This window comes from Leptonotus elevatus, chromosome 4 (genome assembly GCF_054856555.1).
Source record: "Leptonotus elevatus isolate MCC_2025b chromosome 4, RoL_Lele_1.0, whole genome shotgun sequence".
NCBI classification, from domain to species: domain Eukaryota; kingdom Metazoa; phylum Chordata; class Actinopteri; order Syngnathiformes; family Syngnathidae; genus Leptonotus; species Leptonotus elevatus.
In genome coordinates this window covers 21,695,936-21,717,001 of record NC_141242.1, presented here as the reverse complement: position 1 = coordinate 21,717,001, position 21,066 = coordinate 21,695,936, and the positions used below count along the sequence as shown (strand labels likewise).

The window sequence follows — 21,066 nt, the reverse complement described above, 5'->3', positions numbered from 1 at the left end:
TAATGAGCATGTTTTTGCTGCCTTGCTGAGCAGTACGGGGGTTAATTTGGTTTTATTGTTAACTCATTCACTGTCATTGACGGTTATAGACGTCAAAAATTCATTTGACCTATTTCTGTTAGTTTAACATTTTTTTCCCACTTTTGTTAGCAAGAGTATGTAATCTGTTTGTGATTAATCGTGAGTTAACTATTGAAGTAATGCAATTAATTACAATAAAAAATTTAATCGCCTGACCCGATTTAAAAAAAGAAGAAGAAAAGATCATTAAAAATTAGGGGCGTCAGGCGATTACAATTTTTAATCGTAATTAATCGCATGACTTCACTAGTTAACTCACGATTAATCATACATTTTATATCTGTTCTAAATGTGCAGTAGAAAAATCTAGGTTTTCATCCTCTTGTTAACAAAAGTGAAAAAAAAATGTTAAACTAAAGAGTTCCAATGAATCTTTGACGTCTATAGCCGTGAATGGCAGTGAATGAGTTAAAATGTGCTATTGTCAATTTCTGTTTGTCACTGACCGTGCAATCATTATTAGCTTACTTTAAACAACTTAATCCATTGCTGTATTCTAAGAAAACTTTATCTCCAGCATTTAAACTTAAAATGTTCACCTTTCATCTGAACTTCATCATGATGATATAATACTATATATTTTTACATTTTGTATCATAAACAGTTTTAATGGAGTTGGTAACTATAAAAAAAAAAGAAAAAGTATTACCTCCACTGAATTCTGAGCCTCACTCATCTTGGCCACTGTTGTTTGGAATTCTCCAATGAAATCATGGCCGCCATCATTATCATAGTCATAACACAAGACCTGTTATTGTGTAGAACAAATAATAAATCAGTGATTCTAACCCACGAAGCTGTGCGTAGCTTGCAGTAGAGCTGACGAGTAGCAACTGACCTTGATGCTCCTGTCCACATCGCCATTACAGAGAGAAACAAGAGGAACGGTAAACTGTTTCCATGAGGGGTCTAAAGTGTTCTTTATGACCTTGGGTGACACAGACAAACAGGCAGCAAATAATTCATCAAATCAAACAACAGAAGAAATAATATCAAGTAGCACAACAGAAATATACAATAGTTCCAGTTTTGCATCTTTTACTATAGTAAGTATGTCAATTGATAAATATAAATTGGCATGAAAGAAGATACATTAAAATGTTGGACTCACCTCTGTCCTGTGCACCAGCATCCATTTGTCATCCTCTCCCTGTTTGTGAAATTCCAGATATGGATCTGACTTCCCAAAAAAGTCCTGCAAAGAACAACGATATATTACTGTAAATTGGTGTTCTCTTGTAAAGTTAATGTGCCCTATTTTCATAGACAGCACGTGTGTAGGGGCGCAAATGTTGGTGCACCCTGATTTTTAGACAAGTGGACTGGTCCGTCAAGTTCTGCATGCCAGCGCAGCATAGGTAAATAGGGGGCATTGGAGATTAGAGATAGACCGAAATGTTTTTTTCAGGGTTGATACCGATGCCGATTATTAGTTCGTCAAGGAGGCTGATAACCAATATTTGGAACCGGTATTTATTTTCAGTAAAAAGTGTGGAAAAAATATTGGCGTCAAATTTTTTTGAAATACAAATGCCAATTTTTGAGACTTTTCAAAATGTAGAAGTATTTTTATTTTTTTTTACTTACACAATAGGCATCCTTTTAAACAAAAGGTTGCAGTCCTGCTACTTGCGTCTCCTCTAACCTCATGATCCACAAGTGAGTGACGGCGAACTAGTGTTACATGCGGTTTATCTGGTCGCGACATGTTTGTTGTTGTTGTTATTTTTATAAAATTTTCTTGAAATCGACTTGGGTGGTGGCCAGTATTAACATGGTGTGGGAAACACTGCTAAAACTGCGACAATTACATTTCTATGAATTCCATTAAATTCATTAGTAAATCCTGTTCTGAATATGAGCGTGTTTGCATTTGCGTGGGAAGAACCACCTACCTTCTTGTCCAGTTTACGCCCACTCAGGGTCAAAGTGATGATTCTGTTGTCAGACAGCTCCTGGGCTGCAATCTATTAGCACATTACAACGGAAGGCACATTTCAAATAATAGCTTCACATCAACAAAATGGTCATTCAAAAAGGAAAGACAAAATTACATTGAAAGCAAAGTACAGGCTCTTACAGTGATGGATCCTTTGCCAGCAGGCTTCCCATTGGCCAAGATCAATGGCCGGTCAAGTTTCTTATTGGACACAATCTAGTGAAAAATGCAAGAGACAAATAAGGCATGAATTATTACGGAATCGTGTGATGTTGAAATTCAGTTTGGTAATGGCTAATAAGTGAAATTGTTTCATACAACTCCAAGTGTGCAAACGTATTCTCCCAAGAAATCGTGTTCATAGAGCTGCGTGGCGCACTTGTCTTCATCAAACATGGCAAAGCGAAGCTTCTGAATCTCTTCAAAGTGGTAGTCCACCTGGAACTTCACTCCAAAAACTGGGTTCAAGTTATTAACTGCTGTTTCAGTCCGGCCAAGCTGAAACACATGGAGATGAGAGATTGCTTTTCAGTTTCAACCTTTTTACAATTCGGGATTTAAAATAGTCAAATTTGTAGTATGCAGTAATAGGGTATAAAAAAAAAATCCACACACTTTCTAATCCAGTCCTGCTGTTTGCACATGTAATAATACTCTTGAGAGGAATTGTATTGTTGATTCAGTATATGTTAATCCATTCTGTAAACAAGAAAGCAACTCTAACATGATGATGATGGTTTATTATTTCATTTTAGTGTCACGACTTAAGAATCAAGCAATTTTAGTTTTTAATGCAGAAAATAGGGCTACAAGATATTGGAAAATCATGCGATATGTGATATAGTTGCTGAATATAGCGATATCGATATTTAGCATGTACCTAAATAAATTTAATTTGTATTATCTAATGAAATAATTAAAAATGTTCATGCAGCAAAAATAAGCAAACTCAATATGTTCTTAGTTAATTAATTGTAATTACCTCTCAATAATGTTCAATTATTGGATGGCGGTGCACATTTTTGTTAGCGACTGACTGGTCGAGTTTAGATAAAAGCGTAAAATTCCATATGAAACTTGTTGTTTTTTGTTGTTGTTTTAACGATATGCATATTGCATGGGCCATATTTTTATATTAGTGATATTATATTTTTCCGATATATTGTGCAGCCCTAGTAAAAACCCATGCAATACTCAAACTGCAGGCCTGAGGTTTAGCCAGCCATGCTAAGGAGCCAGCTGGGCTTCTAACATTGGAAATTGAGGTAACCCGAACATTTTCCAGGTAGCCCGACCCTTTGATAAGGTCATTTTTTCAAGTCGTGTCGTCACAAAACTGAAAATAATGCAGGGTTCTACGTTAAGCCTTTTCGGGTGGTGGCCTGAGAAATTGTGGTGGCCCTGCCAGAACCAGCACTGTACCTGTATATCGCTGGCTTGGTCCGATACCGCACATATCATTATTTGGTCCATTTAATACACCAATAAGATAACTATAATAAGTAATAAACGAAAATAATGATTCCTATAATGTCATGAATTGAGCTGTCAGACTCTGGTTCGGATGAATGTTTTGTTGATCCTGGTTTAGTGGGTTTCCTTAAATGCCCAACTTTTACCCTCCGTAAACCACGTCAAATTTCATCTTCTGTCACATACACTGTCTAAAGTCCGCCGGTCACAGAAATTGAGCCGGAGGTTACTGACTTATCCAAGGTTTCTCCCCCTTCATACTTAAGAAAAAAGTATTTAGTAAAGACCGGGCCTAGTTACTGCCCCCTGATCTCCTTTACGATTGTGCCATTGACCTCGTCCCTGATGCACAACTACCTAACTCCGAACTCGATCAAGTGTCACAGCCTGAGTAGGAAGCACTCCATGAGTATATTTCAAAATCGCTAGCTGCCGGACTAATTTGCCCCTCTTTCTCCCCAGTAGGAGCCGGATTTTTCTTTATTGATAAGAAAGACAAGACTTTGCGTCTCTGCGGTTTGAATGAAATAACCATGAACTGATTCACTGCCATTGACGGCTATAGACGTCAAAAATGTATTGTATCTTTTTGTATTCGTTTAACTTTTTTTTTCCACTTTTGTTAACAAGAGTATGAAAACCTAGAATGTTTTTATTGTACATTTAAAACAGATACAAATTTGTGATTAATTGTGAGTTAACTAGTGAAGTCATGCAATTAATTATGATTAAAAATTTTAGCTGCCTGACGCCCCAAATTTCTTATAATGTTTTCTTTTCTTTTTTTAATTCATTCATTGCCATTGACGGCTATAGACGTCAAAAATTCATTTGAACTATTTCTATTAGTTAAACAGTTTTTTCCACTTTTGTTAACAAGAGTATAAAAACCTATAATTTTTTTATTGTACATTTAGAACAGATACAGAATTTGTGAATAATCGTGAGTTAACCAGTGAAGTCATGCGATTAATTACAATTAAAAATGTTATGTTAAAAATACCGCCCCTAATTTTTAATAATCTTTTTTTTCTAAATGAATTTATGGCGGTGAATGAGTTATGGATAAATACTTCCACCTTTGCTCCGCTATAGTCGGCTTCGATATTTACTTGGATTTGTGCAGCACCTTTTACCTGGTTAGGATAAGGGAGGGGGACAAGTGGGAAAAACGCGTTTAACACACCCCTAGGCCACTTCGAGTACCTGGTCATGCCTTTTGGACTTACTAACGAAGAAGAAAGTCACGGATGATGAATGGATTTTAGCATCGTGCACTGACTGATTAAATATAAATAGAAAACTGATTGCTGGGGATACTGCATAGATAATCGAACCCAATGTCTGCTACAAGCAAAGACAGCAACCCCCTCCCAATTTGCGCCGATCGAAGGCTTTTAACTGCCGTGATTGGGCAATGCAGTTACATGCTATGCCGATGGCCACAGTGAACGCAAGCTAATAGCACACTCGAATGGGAAATGTGAACGTATGGAAAAGGTCTCGCGATACTCGTCGCAAAGTCATGATGTTTGATCAGTGCGTGCAGTCACCAAATGAACAAGGTTTTATAGCGCGTGCTGTCACGAGTCTGTGTGCACTCTTTCAATCACAATAATTTTCAGGTCGCCATCCGGGCGAATGGTACCGTAAATTAAGTTCGCCCGACGCGGTTTTTAGGCACCATTGGAGAGCTTTTTTTTTTCTGTTTATTTATTATTTATTTAATTTTTAATTTATTTATGTATTTGGCTGGGGGAAAAACATATTGAAGATGTATCAATGTTCTTTGAAGAATTTGGGGGGGTCTAAAAAAAATGGTGCCCCCAAGAAAGCATTTGAATGGGTGTCAATTATACGCAGATCTTCGCTATTCGTGGGCCGTCCACTGTACCACTAAATGTGCTTATTTGTTTCGTTTATCACTTTACACTGCAAAACCAACTTAACAGGCATATGATTGCAAAGTCATTGAAGGCAGGTAAGCAATGCTATGCTGTGGATAGAGAAAGTGAGGTGGGCCATTTTCTAAGCTCTGGTGGATGGTCTATGCTCCTCAAGTGGGCAAAGACCTTAAGGAAGTCCGTGTTTCATTAAAAAGAAACGAGAAAAAGCTCTAGAGTTGCACCAACATATATGGAGCCCCAGACATTACAGATGTGGCATCCACCAAAATGAGGATTTTGTGGCCACAAATTAGGTATAACGTATGCACAAAATATTATTTTGTGTGTTTAATATCATTCCCTGTAACAAACTTGACATCAGGGTGACAAATTGTGCACATCTTTGCTAGAAACCACAATGGCTGGTGTCCTAAAGATAAGTGTCGTCGCTTCAGCTATACACAAAGTACACAATGCAATGAGTTTGCCACCTTTCAACTTTGAGCACCTGCGCAGCTAAAGGTCTCCGCGTGCATGCCCCAGGTGTGTTCCGAGTGTCTCTTCCCACTGCACTCTATCGTTAATTTCTTCACCCCACTGTCATCTCCTCACAATTTCTTGCTTTCTGGCGTGCGCTCACAATTTTAGCTTTTCCTGCCCTCTCTATTTCCCCGATGAACTCAGCAGAGTCTCACTCCTCCATGTCACGGAACAAAGATACACGAAACTATAAGAAGGGAGGCAAATGAGGGAAAAACATTTGGAGGAAGAAATTGGAGACAACAAAAGCTCACTGGAGGGATTAGAGGATGTGAAATGCTGCATATGCTAAACTGTGAGCTCTGTGGATAACAGCCGAGAGAAGGTTTGGACTACAATTCAGGGGGACTAAGCTTAGTTAGTTTCTCCATCTGTTACCATAGCAACCAATCTCAATTTCACATCAGAGCTACATGGCCCGCTGACCGTAAACTAGCTACTACTAAGGTCTCGCCTACACACAAGCAGGCACACGCAGAGACAAACACACAACCTGGTGTGTCTTGCTACGAAAACAAAAAAGAGAAAGAAATCCTGAGGCAACAGACATCATACAGCAAAAATAATGCTTCCAAATTATTTGTGCATGGGGCCAAAACAAATATAACAATATAAATAATTTTTCTTTCGCCATAAATATAGAAAAATAAATTATATAGTGAACGTACTATCCTGAGATTGGGGTGAACGTGAGTATGTGAATGATTGTTTGTTATGTTTCTCTATATTGCCCTGTGATGTGCTGGCAAGAAGCCCAGGGTGCACCACTACAGACGTCCATACAGGGCATGTGTGTTCACTTGCCACACATTAATGGTGTGAATGTGAGTGTGAATGGTCTTTCTCGATGTGTGCCCTATGATTGGCTGGCAACCAATCCAGGGTGAAGTCTGCCTGATGTCAGCTCCAGTTCCACATGACCCTGAACAAGATGAGACGTATAGAAAATGGATGTTTTTAGTGGAGTAGTGGTTAGGAAGTCTGCCTAGAGTGGAGAGGTCATGCCTTCCTGTGTGGAAGTGCTTGAGTGGGTCATTCCTAAAACATGAATGGTTACCTAAAGACTTAAAAGGGAGAACACTTTTTGTCATTTGAACTGTGTGAACTCACTGTACAATATTATTAAAATGATCTTAGGAAAAATCATCTCTACCTGGCCCCATCTTACACCTGTAATTTTTTTTTCAATTATTATTATTCAATTATATCAGACTGAAGACTGCAGAGACAGAGGGTGGAACCAAGGATGCAGTCAATAGTTTTGCCCTGCACATCGCTGGTCTCGCGGGAACACTCAGCGGCCTGAACCGACATGAAATTAGCAACATTTCTGCTCAACAGACAGACAAGCTTAATGATTCAATGATTCATTGATTTTTGATTCTTTGTGCATTCCCAAAAAATACAATACAAACCGATAATCCCGTATCTAGCGTTTTGTAACACTCCATCAAGAATGAGTCTCGCTAGCAATGTAGCAGCTGTAGCTAACATCAACATGTTTACCGTGAAGGAGGCTACATCCAAATCTTGCTAACAGTTTGAAAAATGCAACCCCCACTTTAATTGTCCATACCTGCAAGACAACCACTGCTGGGCGATATAGCCAAAAAATAAAACCTTCATTTTTTTGGGGTGAGTGGGGTCATTCTGGACGATTATGATTTTAATCGAATTCATGAATATCAGTATTTTTGTTGATGTTTGCGCTGTGAAATTCTTCTGTAAAATGGATGCCTTGCCTGCAGAAACTTTGGGCATCACTTCACTATTCCTCACTTTCTGTCAGCACCCTGTCTTACCTCCACCCAGTTCCCATCCACTTCATGGAAGAGAACACAGAACGGGTCCGACTTGGAGGCTACATCGCGGTCCAGGAGATTGGCAGCAGTAACGGAAAGCTCCACCCGTGTGACACAGTGCTGAGGTCCGACACCACGTGTCTGGCCCTCAATGGATGAACTCAAAGTGTAGGCCATCGTCCGACGTTACAAAGAGTCACCCTGAAGATTAGAAGAAGAAATTGTTTAAGTAAAATCAAAGGACTGCACCTCGAGTCATTTGTCAGTTATGTCTGCTCAACTGATTACCATGGCACCATCCTCTCCATGAAGATAGTGGTTCTCTTTTTAAACCAAAATTCCTACTTTATCATTATTGCCTGTGCACCATTTCATTAACTCATTCACTGCTATAGACGTCAAAAATGCATTATATTTATCATTTCTATTAGTTAAATTTTTTTTCCCACTTTTGTTAACAAGAGTATGAAAACCTAGATTTTTGTTTATTGTATTAGAACAAATATAACATTTTTGATTAATCGTGAGTTAACTAGTGAGATCATGCGATTAATTATGATTAAAAATTGTAATCGCCTGACGGCCCTAATTTTTAATCAACTTTTCTAAAAAAAAAAAATTAAATAAGATTATTAAAATATATATTTTTTTTTTAATTTAAAGAAAAGATTATTTAAAAAATCATCATGCATCAGGCAATTACAATTTGTAATCGTAATTAATAGTATGACTTCCCTAGTTAACTCACGATTAATCACAAATTTTATATCTGTTCTAAATGTACAAAAAAATATATTTTCTAGGTTTTCATACTCTTGTTTACAAAAAAAAAAAAAAAAAGTTTAACTAATAGAAATAGTTCAAATGAATTTTTGACGTCTATAGCTGTCAATGGCAGTGAATGAGTTAAAAAAATAAATAAATTAGCAAGTATTAAAAACAGATTCCACTCTATTCCATTCCCACCTGTCACATCTTTCATCTCTCACACTTTAAGAAGCACTGAATTAAATGGGCCATTGGAATTTAAAGCAGATGAGGCATGTGCCTCGATGGAGAACTTTTACATGACAAAATCTGGTTAGAGCAAGGAATGTTACCTTTTGGGCAAGAAGTCTGAGTTTACGCATAAGGTACGGACTTACTACTGACCCGGTAGTCAGTAAGGATGTTTATTCCTACCGGTAATCAGTTACTAATTGATTTTTTAATTAACTGTGTAAAGCAACTGGGGCAAAATGTAGTCTGTTTAATCAACAATTTCAGTCTGTTTCAGCAATTACAGTTTGTAATACACAATGATGGATTTTTTTTTTATTTATGACGTCCTGTAGATGCCGTCTTCTCAGCTGGGTTAGCTGAGCTCATTGTTTCTAAAATATTAACATATTTTAAGATTTTAATTACTATGAATAAAAAAAAATTAAGTCCTACCACGCCACTGCAAGAAACAATTTTGTTGCAATCATACCGGTCGATTAATTATAACAAAAGTTGTTGAATAGGAAAGAAATTAATGATCGTAATAGTGTTTCTTCTTAAAAGAAAAAACAACTGTGATGTCTTCTATGAAAACAAGTAAACCAAAATAAATAAATAAACAGCACATGATGAGAACGTTTGTCTGACAAAAAAAAAGAAGCATATTCTGTTAATTTGAATATTGACTATTTTCTTGGTCTGTTATTCATTCATTCGGTCATATGTTGCTTTATACTAAAGTAATCCGTTATAATATACTTACATTGTGTAATGAAAATCCCATAAATCTACTTAATGGTGATTTTGAAAGTCCGTTGTTGTCACTTTGTACAAGTGAACCAAGCATCGACAACATTTGACATCTTGTCCATAACACTATCAATAAAGGTATTTTGATGGCGACCCAGCGTGATTGATGCTTACAGGTCAAATGTGGTTGCCTAAAAGTAAATTTGTCATTTCACTATGTATTTCATTGATGTCGTAGAAAAAATAAAATGCATTGCTTTGATGATCATAAAACCGTGCACTTTGCGAAGCATTTACCTTGTTACACATGGTTACATGCTGAAAGGCACATAAACAGCTCATACATTATTACAGTGCTTTGTCATAAGAGAACCATGAAGTCGTTGTATGTACAATATCAAAACGTTACATTTACTCTAACAACATACAGCAGCGGTCCTGTCCAAAAAGTTGAAACACTCAATACACAGTTTTCATTGGTGAGGGATGATAAGAGTCTTACAGTAACCACCTATACATTTGCATGCAACTATAATGTTAATATGGCCCTGGTTGAAAGTGCATGAGACATCTTTGAATTGTGACTATACTTATACAGGAAATGACACATTAAAAAACACAAGACAGATCAAAATGCCATAGCTCAAGTCAAGATGGGTTATCAGTAAGGTTTTGAAAGGTCATTGAAATACAAGCTCACAATATACCTTTTTTTCTTCCCGGACTAAATTGTTTATGTAAAAATGCCTTCTGAGAAAAAGCACAAGCGCAGAATGATGTGGCCGTGCAACATGACCCCGTTGGAGGTCACTTATGTCCTCTAGAAATGGAAACAATCTTGTTCACATTATGAAGCCACATGCATAATCTGCAGTGCAACGCATCAAGCCTCCAAAATGGAAAAGCCAAGATAAGTCATGGCGTAGTAAAAACTGAACAGTTTTGAGTATAGATAGCCCCTCGACAACCTCAAACACATCATGTCCATCATAGGGTGAATTTGTTCACAGAACAGCACGCCAAAATCATGCTGTTTGTTGCTAAGATACACAATGTGTCATAACCAACATGATCCTCTCTATGTGATGTCACACTGATAGTGGTGATGTACTAGGCGGACACACAGAGAAATCCACCTTTTAAAAAACACTTGCTCCACCCGTTTTGAATGACAGTGAGAGGGTTTAACGACTAAACAATACATGATAGGGAATATTAAACATTGTCATTTAAACAGCCACATAAAAAAAGAAATTTAAAAGGACACTTAACATTCAATACTAAAACTAGAACCAATGGACATACAAGACTGAAAACAATAATGTTCTGAAGTCCTCTAATTTAAATGTAATGCCATACATACATTGCTATCCTATTTCTACTGCAGATTAGTTGCTGTGGATGGAAAAACTCAAATCTTTATCCTCTCTCTGGTCCTACAATATATACCAACGTATGCATTACACTATGCAGAAGGCGAGCTGTCTTGTTTCTGCAGAGGAGCTGCACCTCCAGTCACACATACACACACACACCTAAGTCACCTGCGTTCATTGATAGAGCAAGATCAGTGACAACCTGTCAAAGAGGACGGGTTGAGGATGGCTGGCAGCTATACAACCTAAATGTTGTTCCTTAAAATCTAATTCATACCATGTGCTCTGTGCCATGTTCAATTGGGCGTCAACAAATCCCCAACTTAAAAAATGCTATATTTTTAACAGTAGACCCACGTGCGTACATGCACTAGCATGCTTTCTCACATTTAAACATTGCAGGTTTACTGCAAAATATTCATTTTCTCACATCCATCATCTTTCTACCTCCCTTTACCCAGCACACGTGAATCACGTCTCCTCGACAAATCTTACCTCGCTTAAAAATAAAAATAAAATGACGTCCAACTTCTCCACGCTTTTCGAGTGACAATTTCTTTAGTTGCCGCGCGCTGAGATAGTGGTCGTTTTTAACTTTCATGAATCTGTTTTTGAAACAGAAGTTCCGAATGGCATGTTTATCCTCGAGTCGGGACCCTGGAAAGCGCAGTTGCAACGTTAATTCATCCTTGGAGGAAAGGCACGCTCCTTTCCGCCACTGACAGCGAGCTGCACCAAGTTAACACAAATTATACAGCGTGTTACAGGAAGTTAATCAAATAAACTCGTCAAAATAAAAGTGCATCCGGTTTTTCTTTAGTAGTGATTTTAACACGCATTATTTTCCCACACTGTGTTTATTGTTATTTTTACACAACAAATAAGCATTACAATAACATAACAAGACAAAATAATACAAAAGCAGCAAATTTTCTTATGGTAATCACAAATTCTGAAAATTATATCTGAATGGCAGAAAGTAGAAGCATATTATTATTGATTCAAGTGTTTTGGGGGAGGTAATACTATTATATACATATAAAACAGGCTCTATGGGGCTCTCAAGGACCAGACTTGGAGACCCCTGCACTAAAAGATACGGTGGATCAATCGGAAATAACTGGGAGGTTCATCTCGTGGGTCGTAGCTATAAAAAAAAAGAAAAAAGAAGAAGAAGATCCCACATCTTTTAAACAAAACAAAAAATCCTAAGGAAGCCCATCAACACACACATAATTGTTTTCAAAAGTGTGGACTTCTTTTATCCACAATATGTGTGAAGGAAGAATTGGTGACTTCCATTTCACCAAAATCATGTGTGTCATGAGCAAAGTAACACGTCTGCAAGAGCAGCTTCTGAGGATGGAGACATAGTAGCTATATACCAAACAATGCAGTCAGTGAAGGGTTCTATTAATGAAAGTTGATAAGGTTCCAAGTTTCACCTGCCTCCAGAAATAATGTCAAGCAGGACAGGACTAAAGCATATAACCGTGTCTCACCAGTGTGTGCCAACCCAAATGAAACATTTTGTAATATAATTGGAATAGAATAGAACAGAATAGAATAGAATAGAATAGAATAGAATAGAACCTTGAACACACCTTTAAGGCCAACACTCAATACTCTCTCGAAACACGCACAATATTATAAAATGAAACAAAAAATAAGTAAAATTAAATCTGATGTTGAAATAAAATAAACAGAATAAATCAGTGAGTGCCATTTTTTAAAAGTGTGACGTTTGTGTTATTTTGCTGGCCTGATTTATTATTTTCGATATTTTGTTGTTGTTGTTGACCTAACTTCCACAGTAGGTGGAGACGTTGTGCCTATTTTTTAAAGACAGTGTCCGCATGAAGCCCAAAAGACAGACAGCTGTCCATCTCAATCACCAGGATCTTGAAACTGTCTACTTGCTCCACCTGCTGGCCGTGAATGTTTTTTCCCCATGCTCAGCTCCAGTCAGCTCTGTGCAGTGTGGAGTTTGTGGACCAAACTGTTCATCTCCTGGTGGTACAGACTAAGTACCAAGAAGAAGAAATCAGAGCAACGGGAACAAGGATCTCATCAAGAGAGTGTATCTGAGCGCAAATGTTGCTGAAAATAATAATAATTATATATATATATATATATATATATATATATATATATATATATATGAGCATTGACATTCTGAATGAGGTTTAACTTATGAGACAAAAGATATTACAAAATGATTCAATTAAACATTTAATGTTTGAATCGTGCATGTTGCTGTTGTTTAATGATATATTGTTTTACCCCCACAAATCAATATACTATTGATCAATCCCCATTTTTTGTTAAGTGTTGGTCAATAAATATATAGTGATAAAAAAAAGGCTTGTTCTCTTTGACAATAAATGTTAGCCTACTTAGCCAACATGCCATTTTTCGGGTTTCCTGAAACTGACCACACTGTAACACATTTCTGTAAAATCTACAGTAAAAAAATTAGAACAGTATCTTTTTTATTTTTATTTTATTTTACAATATTTAACTGGATATCAAAATGCATAATGAGTAAAAACTGTAATTTGCTGTATAATTAGCGGTCAAATACTGTAAAGATTGGTTTTGGCAGGCACCTATACACTATAAAAAGAGAATTGTGTAACCAACTCAAGTTTAAAAAGAGAATTGTTGACCAACTTAATGAAATTGCTTTAATTGGTAACACACGACTGAATTGAATTAATCCAAAGTGAACAATTTAAATGTAAGTTGGTTCAACAATTTCCTTTCTAGAAAGTAGAACTTTCTAGAGGAGAAGACCCTGTATTGTCACCGGAGCAGACACAAATTCAGCGAATTGGTGAGCAATATTTTAGCGCGAGAGCAGTCATCGTCTTCACATCGCATTTCTCCAATAAACAGGCAACATTACAGATAACATTCATTTATGCATTCGGCTGCACAACGGGGATTGATTTTACAACGAGGGTGGCACGGTGGATGACTAGTTAGCATGTCGGCTTCCCAGTGCTGAGGGCGGGTGGTTGAGTCCGGGTTTCGGCCTTCCGGGGTGGAGTTTGCATGTTCTCCCTGTGCCTGTGTGGATTTTCTCCGGGTGCTCTGGTCTCCTCCCACATTCCAAAGACATACATGGCAGGTTAATTGAGCACTATGAATTTTCCCTAGCTATTATTGTGAGTGTGAATGGTTGTTTGTCTCTGTGTGCCCTGTGATTGGCTGGAAACCACTTCAGGGGTGTACCCAGCCTACTGCCCAAAGCCGGCAGGGATAGGCTCCAGCACCCCTGCGACCCTTGTGAGGAATAAACAGTTAAGAAGATGGATTTTACAACGACATACTGTATTATTTAGTTACAGGAATTTACTGGCTAGTTATAAAATCTTGTAAATTAGAATACAAGAAATAGTTGTAAACTAGACTAAACCGTTTTCATTAAAAAAAAGTAAATACAGTAAGTAACTGTGATTTGTATACAGTAAAAACTTTAATATTGTATTCCATAGCAGGCAACATAGTTCCGAATGGCATGTTTATCCTCGAGTCGGGACCCTGGAAAGCGCAGATGCAAAGTTAATTCATCCTTGGAGGAAAGGCACGCTCCATTCCACCACTGACAGCGAGCTGCACCAAGTTAACACAAATTATACAGAGTGTTACAGGAAGTTAATCCAAAAACTCGTCAAAATAAAAGTGCATCCGGTTTTTCTTCTTTTTTTTAAACATGCATAGCAGGCAACATACAGAATTTACTGTGTTATTGATGGGTGATACTGCATTCGAGACAGGTGGACATAGTTTTTTTTTTTATGAGTGAGGCAACAATATAATGACTGCTACGCAAACTCTTCATAAAGGAGTTACTAAAGTATAGCACCTACTTTCCACATTTGGACCATATCCATCTATGCCAAAAAGGCTTAAACCACACCTACTGTCACAGTAAAATGCAGTATATTATAATAGAGGCAAAACAATAAAGTGTAGTTATAGCACTTCCTGGTGGTGAATCAGGTGTCCTGCAACTGAAAAGTGCAGTGGCAGGTGGGTTTAAAATCAAAATCTATCAATTATTATTAATTACAACCCATTAATGAAGGATGTTTAAACAACTAATCTTCGTTTCTGATGAATTAATTCCATCAACCGTCTTCTTCTGCTGCATAAAAGCAAGATTTATTAAGCCTGAAAGACAAATACAATGCACACAATGAACAAATCATGCAGCTAGATTTGTCTCACTAAGTTTGTCAAGATGCCTTTCTGGAGCTTTTGCATATGATAGACCGAGAAAGGAGATGAGTCATGCTGGGAAAGCACCAAATGGATACCTGATTTCAGTGAGGCATTCATAGCATGTCAACAGGAAGTCCGAGTGTGTTGAGGAGGAAAAAAAAAAGAAGATATTAAATACCTCCGTTCTGACTTCAGTATTTCATTACCGAAAGATACTTTACAACTTAGCACTACGCATGGTTGTGAGGATGATACATATCCACAACAGGGGAAGGATATCTTGGATCAGGCCATACTCATCCGTAGCGAGCAGCTGCTGACATGTTGGCATGGCAAACGGCGTGCCTGCGTGAGAAAACCCATGGCCTCATAAATGAAACCATACCAATATTAGTTTGCAGTTAACGTTGACATCAGCCTAAAATAGACGAGCTGGTTTCAGTCGCGTACATCGCAGGCCACTGTCAAAGAAGCAACTCAGGTTTATTCACATTTTCAGCATGACAATGCTTACAGTGCCTTATTCAGTATAACAAACAAAGAAAATCCACACGGCCTTAAATATACATCAGGGGCAGTCGGGCAGAAGCATGTCCTCTTTTTTTATGCACCTGTTTTTAATGTGGAATAAATCGGACTCGATCGTACACTTTTTCAGGGCAAACAAAGCAATACATATGTTATCATACTGGTGATCCTCACTAGAGTTGCAGAGGAAGTGACTATCTCTGTTTGCTTTGGGTGCCAGGCAGGGTACACGCTGGGCTGGTCACCAGCCAATCGCAGGCACATATAGAAGAGCAACTATTCATACCTACAGTCATTTTTAAGGCCTTTAAGTAACTCTCCTGTTATGTTGCCAGTCAGATTAAGCCGGTGGAAAAATCTAGAAAAGTAAATAAAAAAAAAACTTTGATTCAACTTTGTTGGCATTTGGTTTTTAATTTTCCAAATATTAAAAACACTGCATTGTGTTATGTGATCGTTTTTGATGATTAAACATGGGTCACATTAACCCATGAACATTAAGAAACAAATACAACAGGAGCGGTAGGCCAAGTTTGGGTACTCTATTAAACACAGACTGAAATAACACTACAAATGTGAGTGTGGCCTAAAACCCTTACACAGTATTGTATCTTTGGTAAATCTGTATTGAAAACATCGCCAACACAATCCCACTCATTTATTTATTTATCTGTCTGTGAAATTTGTGCTTGTGTGCTACATTTGGTCTTATCCTGTGCATCACCTTGGGGCTCGCACCCCTTGTCCAAAAAACAAAACAAACAAACAAACAAAAAAAAACTAGTGTTAACCCTGTGCAGTCTGTGTAGTCCAAACATGATATTCTGATTAATTATACATTTGTGGTATTTGAGTTATGAAGTAAAATCCATGTCAGGGGGCGGCCATTTTGCCACTTGCTGTCGACTGAAGATGACCCTGCGCTGTGATTGGTTGTTACCTGAGACCTGAGCAACATTGATGTAATCTTCAATGGCCGCCCTCTGAGATGGATAAAAAAACGGCTGGATTTTGTTGCTTAATTCATATTCCATTAAACGCAATATTAAACAGAATACCATATTTGGACTATTTCTGGAGAAAGCTGAATGCTAAGCCTAATTCTTAAGAAGGAAATTTGAAGATAAATTAAGTGAAAATTACAAAGTATTAATAGTGAAATAATTTGACAATATTTTATATTCAATGTTGCATATATGTTAAAGATTGGTTGAAACTGGATTCAAACCCCGGAACACTGATTACCAGCCCTTTTTCAAAATCAGCCACTTTAGCCATGGAAGAAGCTGTGATATTTTATGTAATTCCAGTAAATATGTCAGTATATACTGAAAGAATGTAGAACAGATGATTTAGAAATAAAACTTAATAATGACGAATGACATCAAAAGCAATGGATGTGAAGTCATTTGACAATGATTAGTATTATTGCATTTCTACGAAAGAGTTGCTTCTAGCAGGGATCAAACCAAGGTGCTTCATGTGGCAGGCTAATAGTTTAACCAGTGACCTAACTTGTCTGGTGCAAAGTAATGGCTTATGGTGTATTTATATTAAAAAGTGACATCTGATGAACCGCTGAATGGGGACACTTGCTTTTAATCTTTTCAGGGAAATTATAATGTATTTCCTGATATGATAGTCAGTTGGTTAGCATGTAATCACTTAGCATAATTGCCACGGATACATTTGCAATGTACAGTCGGAGGCGGGATTCAAAACCCGTGGGAAAGCATAGAACTGCACAGAACATAATATTGTCAAACACATTTTGGTCAATTCAAGCCAATGATGAGCAGAAACCCAAGTCAGTTTGGCACTGTGTTGTTCGAGGATGCCAGCATAAAAGAACGAAAAAGTTTGGGTTGAAACCATTTTATTGTGCGCGGAGGAAGCCCACTTACACATTTTTCCCGTTTGCTTATGTGATGTTCCACAAATAGCGGATTATGTGTTAATAAGAGGAACAATGTGTGTGCCTTGGAAGTGCTAATCTCAGTTTGTAACTCCTGTCTTTACAAATTGGGCTACTGCCTCTCGCTGAAACTATTTTAGACCTCAGCACTCATGCAGTATATTAGTCAAAGCATATGCCTTGCTACACAATGTGGGTAGTAGTTGTTATACACTCTGCGTAGGCATGTGAATTCCTAAAGTAATGAGCAATCTTAGCAAGTAGAGAATATAGTTGCCAAATTGAACAGCTGTCCAGCACTCTTTCAAGGACTAATTAACACGATAGCGCAGCGAAAATGTCATCTTATCATGTATCATTTGATTACTTGACGTCCTTGTGTTATTTGAAATCATTTCTGGAGACCTGTTGTACACAGTGAACTTTCATTCTCATAATGTGATGTGAGCTACAACTTTCTAATCATTCATAGTAATACAGGATGTCCATAAAGTCTCTTTAGCATTTCAAAAATTTATAAAAAAAAATGCAATTGATTAGATATTTTATACAGATTTGTGCTATTGTATTCAGCATTTATTAAAGTTTTTTTTTTCTCTTTTAATACACTTCTACATGGGCCCCATTAGTTGCACGAAGCACATCAAGACGGTACTCGATTTCTTGCCATGTTCGCTGTAGCATAGCCTCATCAATTGTGGCAATGGCATCAGTAATCCTTAGTTTAAGGTCAGTAATGTCCCTTATCTTTGTTCGATACACGATATCTTTCACATAGCCTCATAGAAAGAAGTCCAGGGGAGTGATATCTGGTGAACGGCCCATCCCTTCCAATCCATCGGTCTGGAAATTCAACATCACCTCTTTGACAAACAGGATCCCTGAAACACACAAATGCCGTGTGATAAAAAACTTTAATAAACACTGAATACAATAGGACAAATCTGAATAAAATATCGAATCAATTGCATTTTTAACACATTTTTTAAATGGTAAAGAGACTTTATGGACACCCTGTATTATGGACATATCTGTCAGGCAAGAATGAAGACAAGTGACACATGGTGGAAACAGAAGGCCCAATGTGGACGTGTTAAATTCTCCAACTATGATAACAGTTATACATTTCTCACAGCTCGACGCCATTAACTTCAGCGACCTTATAAGCGCATCAAGCTTCCTAACATTTAAATAGAAATATCCTCAATTGCCCTTAAACTACATTTCACAGTTTGTTGTGCATATAATGGTGGATGTTGCAGTGTTTAGCCGGAAGGCAATTAAGAATGCTTTCTCACCATGCAAAGCAGATATGTAATATTAATCTACTTTAACTTAGACACACTGTCTTGGAACAGTAGAGTAGGTAGTAGTTTTCTTTTTGTTATGTTATTTAGCTATTCATGGAGAAAGTCAGCCTTCTTGTGAGTAGTTGTGTCAATGTAATGTCATTTTAGAGGCCATGCTTCAGCACAGGCCGAAAATGCAGGAAGAGGCTGGAGTTAAATGGTGCTACATGAATTATAATCACAACCCCCATAGACAGTTCATTTATTAAACCAATTAAGTACTCTGAGTAATGCCCAACAATTTCAATCGTCAAGTAAATTAGCAAACTAATGTCACAGCACCAAACTGTAACAGCACAGGCCGTTTGAAGCTATCTGGATTTTGGAGCTTTTATAAAACACGATCTAAGTCTTAGTCCAAGATGGCTGATACTCTGCTCCAACCTTTGCGCTGACCTTTCTTCTTTTTCGAGTGGACCACTGCTTTGCACCCACATCAGAGCATTCCTAGCTTTCTTCTCAGGAGGGCGGTCAAACATGTCTTTCAGTGTGCTCGATTTACCGCACACGGGTCATGCTGCTTATGTTGCAAGTTTATTCCTGGAGGATCGTGACTTTACATGGTAAAAGTCTTCAACAGCTCTTAAACACTTTCTGTTATGAAGGAGAAAATTCCATTCTAAGATGCCTGTTGATGAGTCGGTTTCTTCCATTTGATAGACAGAAAGTTGAAAACACATAAAGTGCCACTAGTATTAATAGTTTAGGGGATGTCGTTCCGTCTAGTTGTTCCACACTCTGTGAAGTCTAGGTATCCAATTAATGATTATTTTAAAAACCAATTAATCTGTCAATCATTTTTTTCCGATTGGTCAATGAGTTGGGTAAAAAAACAAAACAGTTTCCATTCATTATTAAATATCAGGAAATTATTTCAAATAGGCATTGCAGAAAAAACAAAAACATAAATAGGTGCTGATTCATTTACTGGTTTGGTCCATTTTGCATCGACTCAGCAGATTTAAAGCATGAAATTATTTTGATTATTGTGAGCAAATCACATTCATACACCCAGACCTGTACATTTTGAAAAAATACATTTCTTCCTGTTAAAAAAAATCATTATGTGAGTATAAAGTAAGATAGATGTTTTTTATATTGCTTTTATTTTGTTTTGGTAAAAGTGTTCCTTCTCTGTTTTACTGCATGTGGCTTACTACAAATGCAAATTGCAAAATAGACACATATTGATTTTAATCAACACAAGAACTGACTACTAACCCTAACCCTTAAACGTACTACACTACATTTGTCTTAACTCATTCACTGCCATTGACAGTTATAAACGTCAAAAAATCATTTTAAATATTTCTATTTAACATTTTTCTTTTACTTTTGTTAACAAGAGTATGAAAACCTAGAATTTTTTTCATTGTACATTTAGAACAGATATAAATTTTTTGATTAAACGTGAGTTAACTATTGAAGTCATGCGATTAATTACGATGAAAAAATTTAATTGCCTGACGCCCCTACTTTTTAATAATCATCTCGTCAGGCGATTATTATTTTTTAATTGTAAATAATCGCATGACTTTACTAGTTAACTCACGATTAATCACACATTTTATATCTGTTCTGAATGTACAATAAAAAATGTTTTCTAGGTTTTTATACTCTTGTTAACAAAAGTGGGAAAAAATATGTTAAACTAATAGAAATAGTTCAAATGAATTTTTTTCATAGCCGTCAATGGCAGAGAACGAGTTAAGGTTTTGAGGCTTATTGCTATGGTTTTCTCCGGCTACCCTGTCTTCATCCCCACATTCCCCCAGAAATGCATGTCAGGTTATTTGAAGACTCTCAAATGTCTAAAGTTGTGAATGCACATGATGTGAAGTGAATGTTTTTTGTGTTTGTTTGTTTTTTCTAGTGTACTGTATATTTGCTCTGCAACCTGTTTACAGTGTACCCCGTCTCTTGACCACAGTCAGCTCCAGCTCACCTGAGACATTATTGAGGATAATGGATGGATGGATGGTTTTGTTCCTTGTTTTTTTCTTATGAAATCATGCATTTTGGATCAATTTTGTGTTGTGTTATTATAACAACAAATTTGCTAAAACTTTAAAAACAGTCACTTTGTCCAATAGCATTTATTTTGTGTTCCTTTACAATAGCCTTGAACTCTCCAAACATGATACATTCAGGCAATCCTTTTGTAATGTATTCCATGAAAAGGGAGCAGCATATTTGAAAACTGCCTTTCCCAACTC

The 21,066-nt window shown here is 37.1% G+C and overlaps 1 protein-coding gene across 3 annotated transcripts in view; it reads right to left on the bottom strand.

The window, feature by feature from the left end:
• The window catches only part of cpne2 (copine II), a 36,961-nt gene extending 25,399 nt beyond the window's left edge, over window positions 1–11,562 (bottom strand). For 2 of the 3 annotated variants that reach the window (XM_086073322.1, XM_086073324.1), the window contains exons 1-8: window positions 11,324–11,562; window positions 7,722–7,922; window positions 2,339–2,518; window positions 2,162–2,236; window positions 1,977–2,048; window positions 1,193–1,276; window positions 920–1,009; window positions 731–829 (exon numbers count right to left, since the gene is read on the bottom strand). In XM_086073322.1, the coding sequence (XP_085929448.1) occupies window positions 731–829; window positions 920–1,009; window positions 1,193–1,276; window positions 1,977–2,048; window positions 2,162–2,236; window positions 2,339–2,518; window positions 7,722–7,898 (777 nt within the window). In that variant the 5' untranslated portion in view covers window positions 7,899–7,922; window positions 11,324–11,562. Of the gene's footprint in view, window positions 1–730; window positions 830–919; window positions 1,010–1,192; window positions 1,277–1,976; window positions 2,049–2,161; window positions 2,237–2,338; window positions 2,519–7,721; window positions 7,923–9,465; window positions 9,616–11,323 lie in introns of those variants that run through there. The other variant, XM_086073323.1, reaches the window with a different exon arrangement.
• Window positions 11,563–21,066: the final 9,504 nt, after the last annotated feature.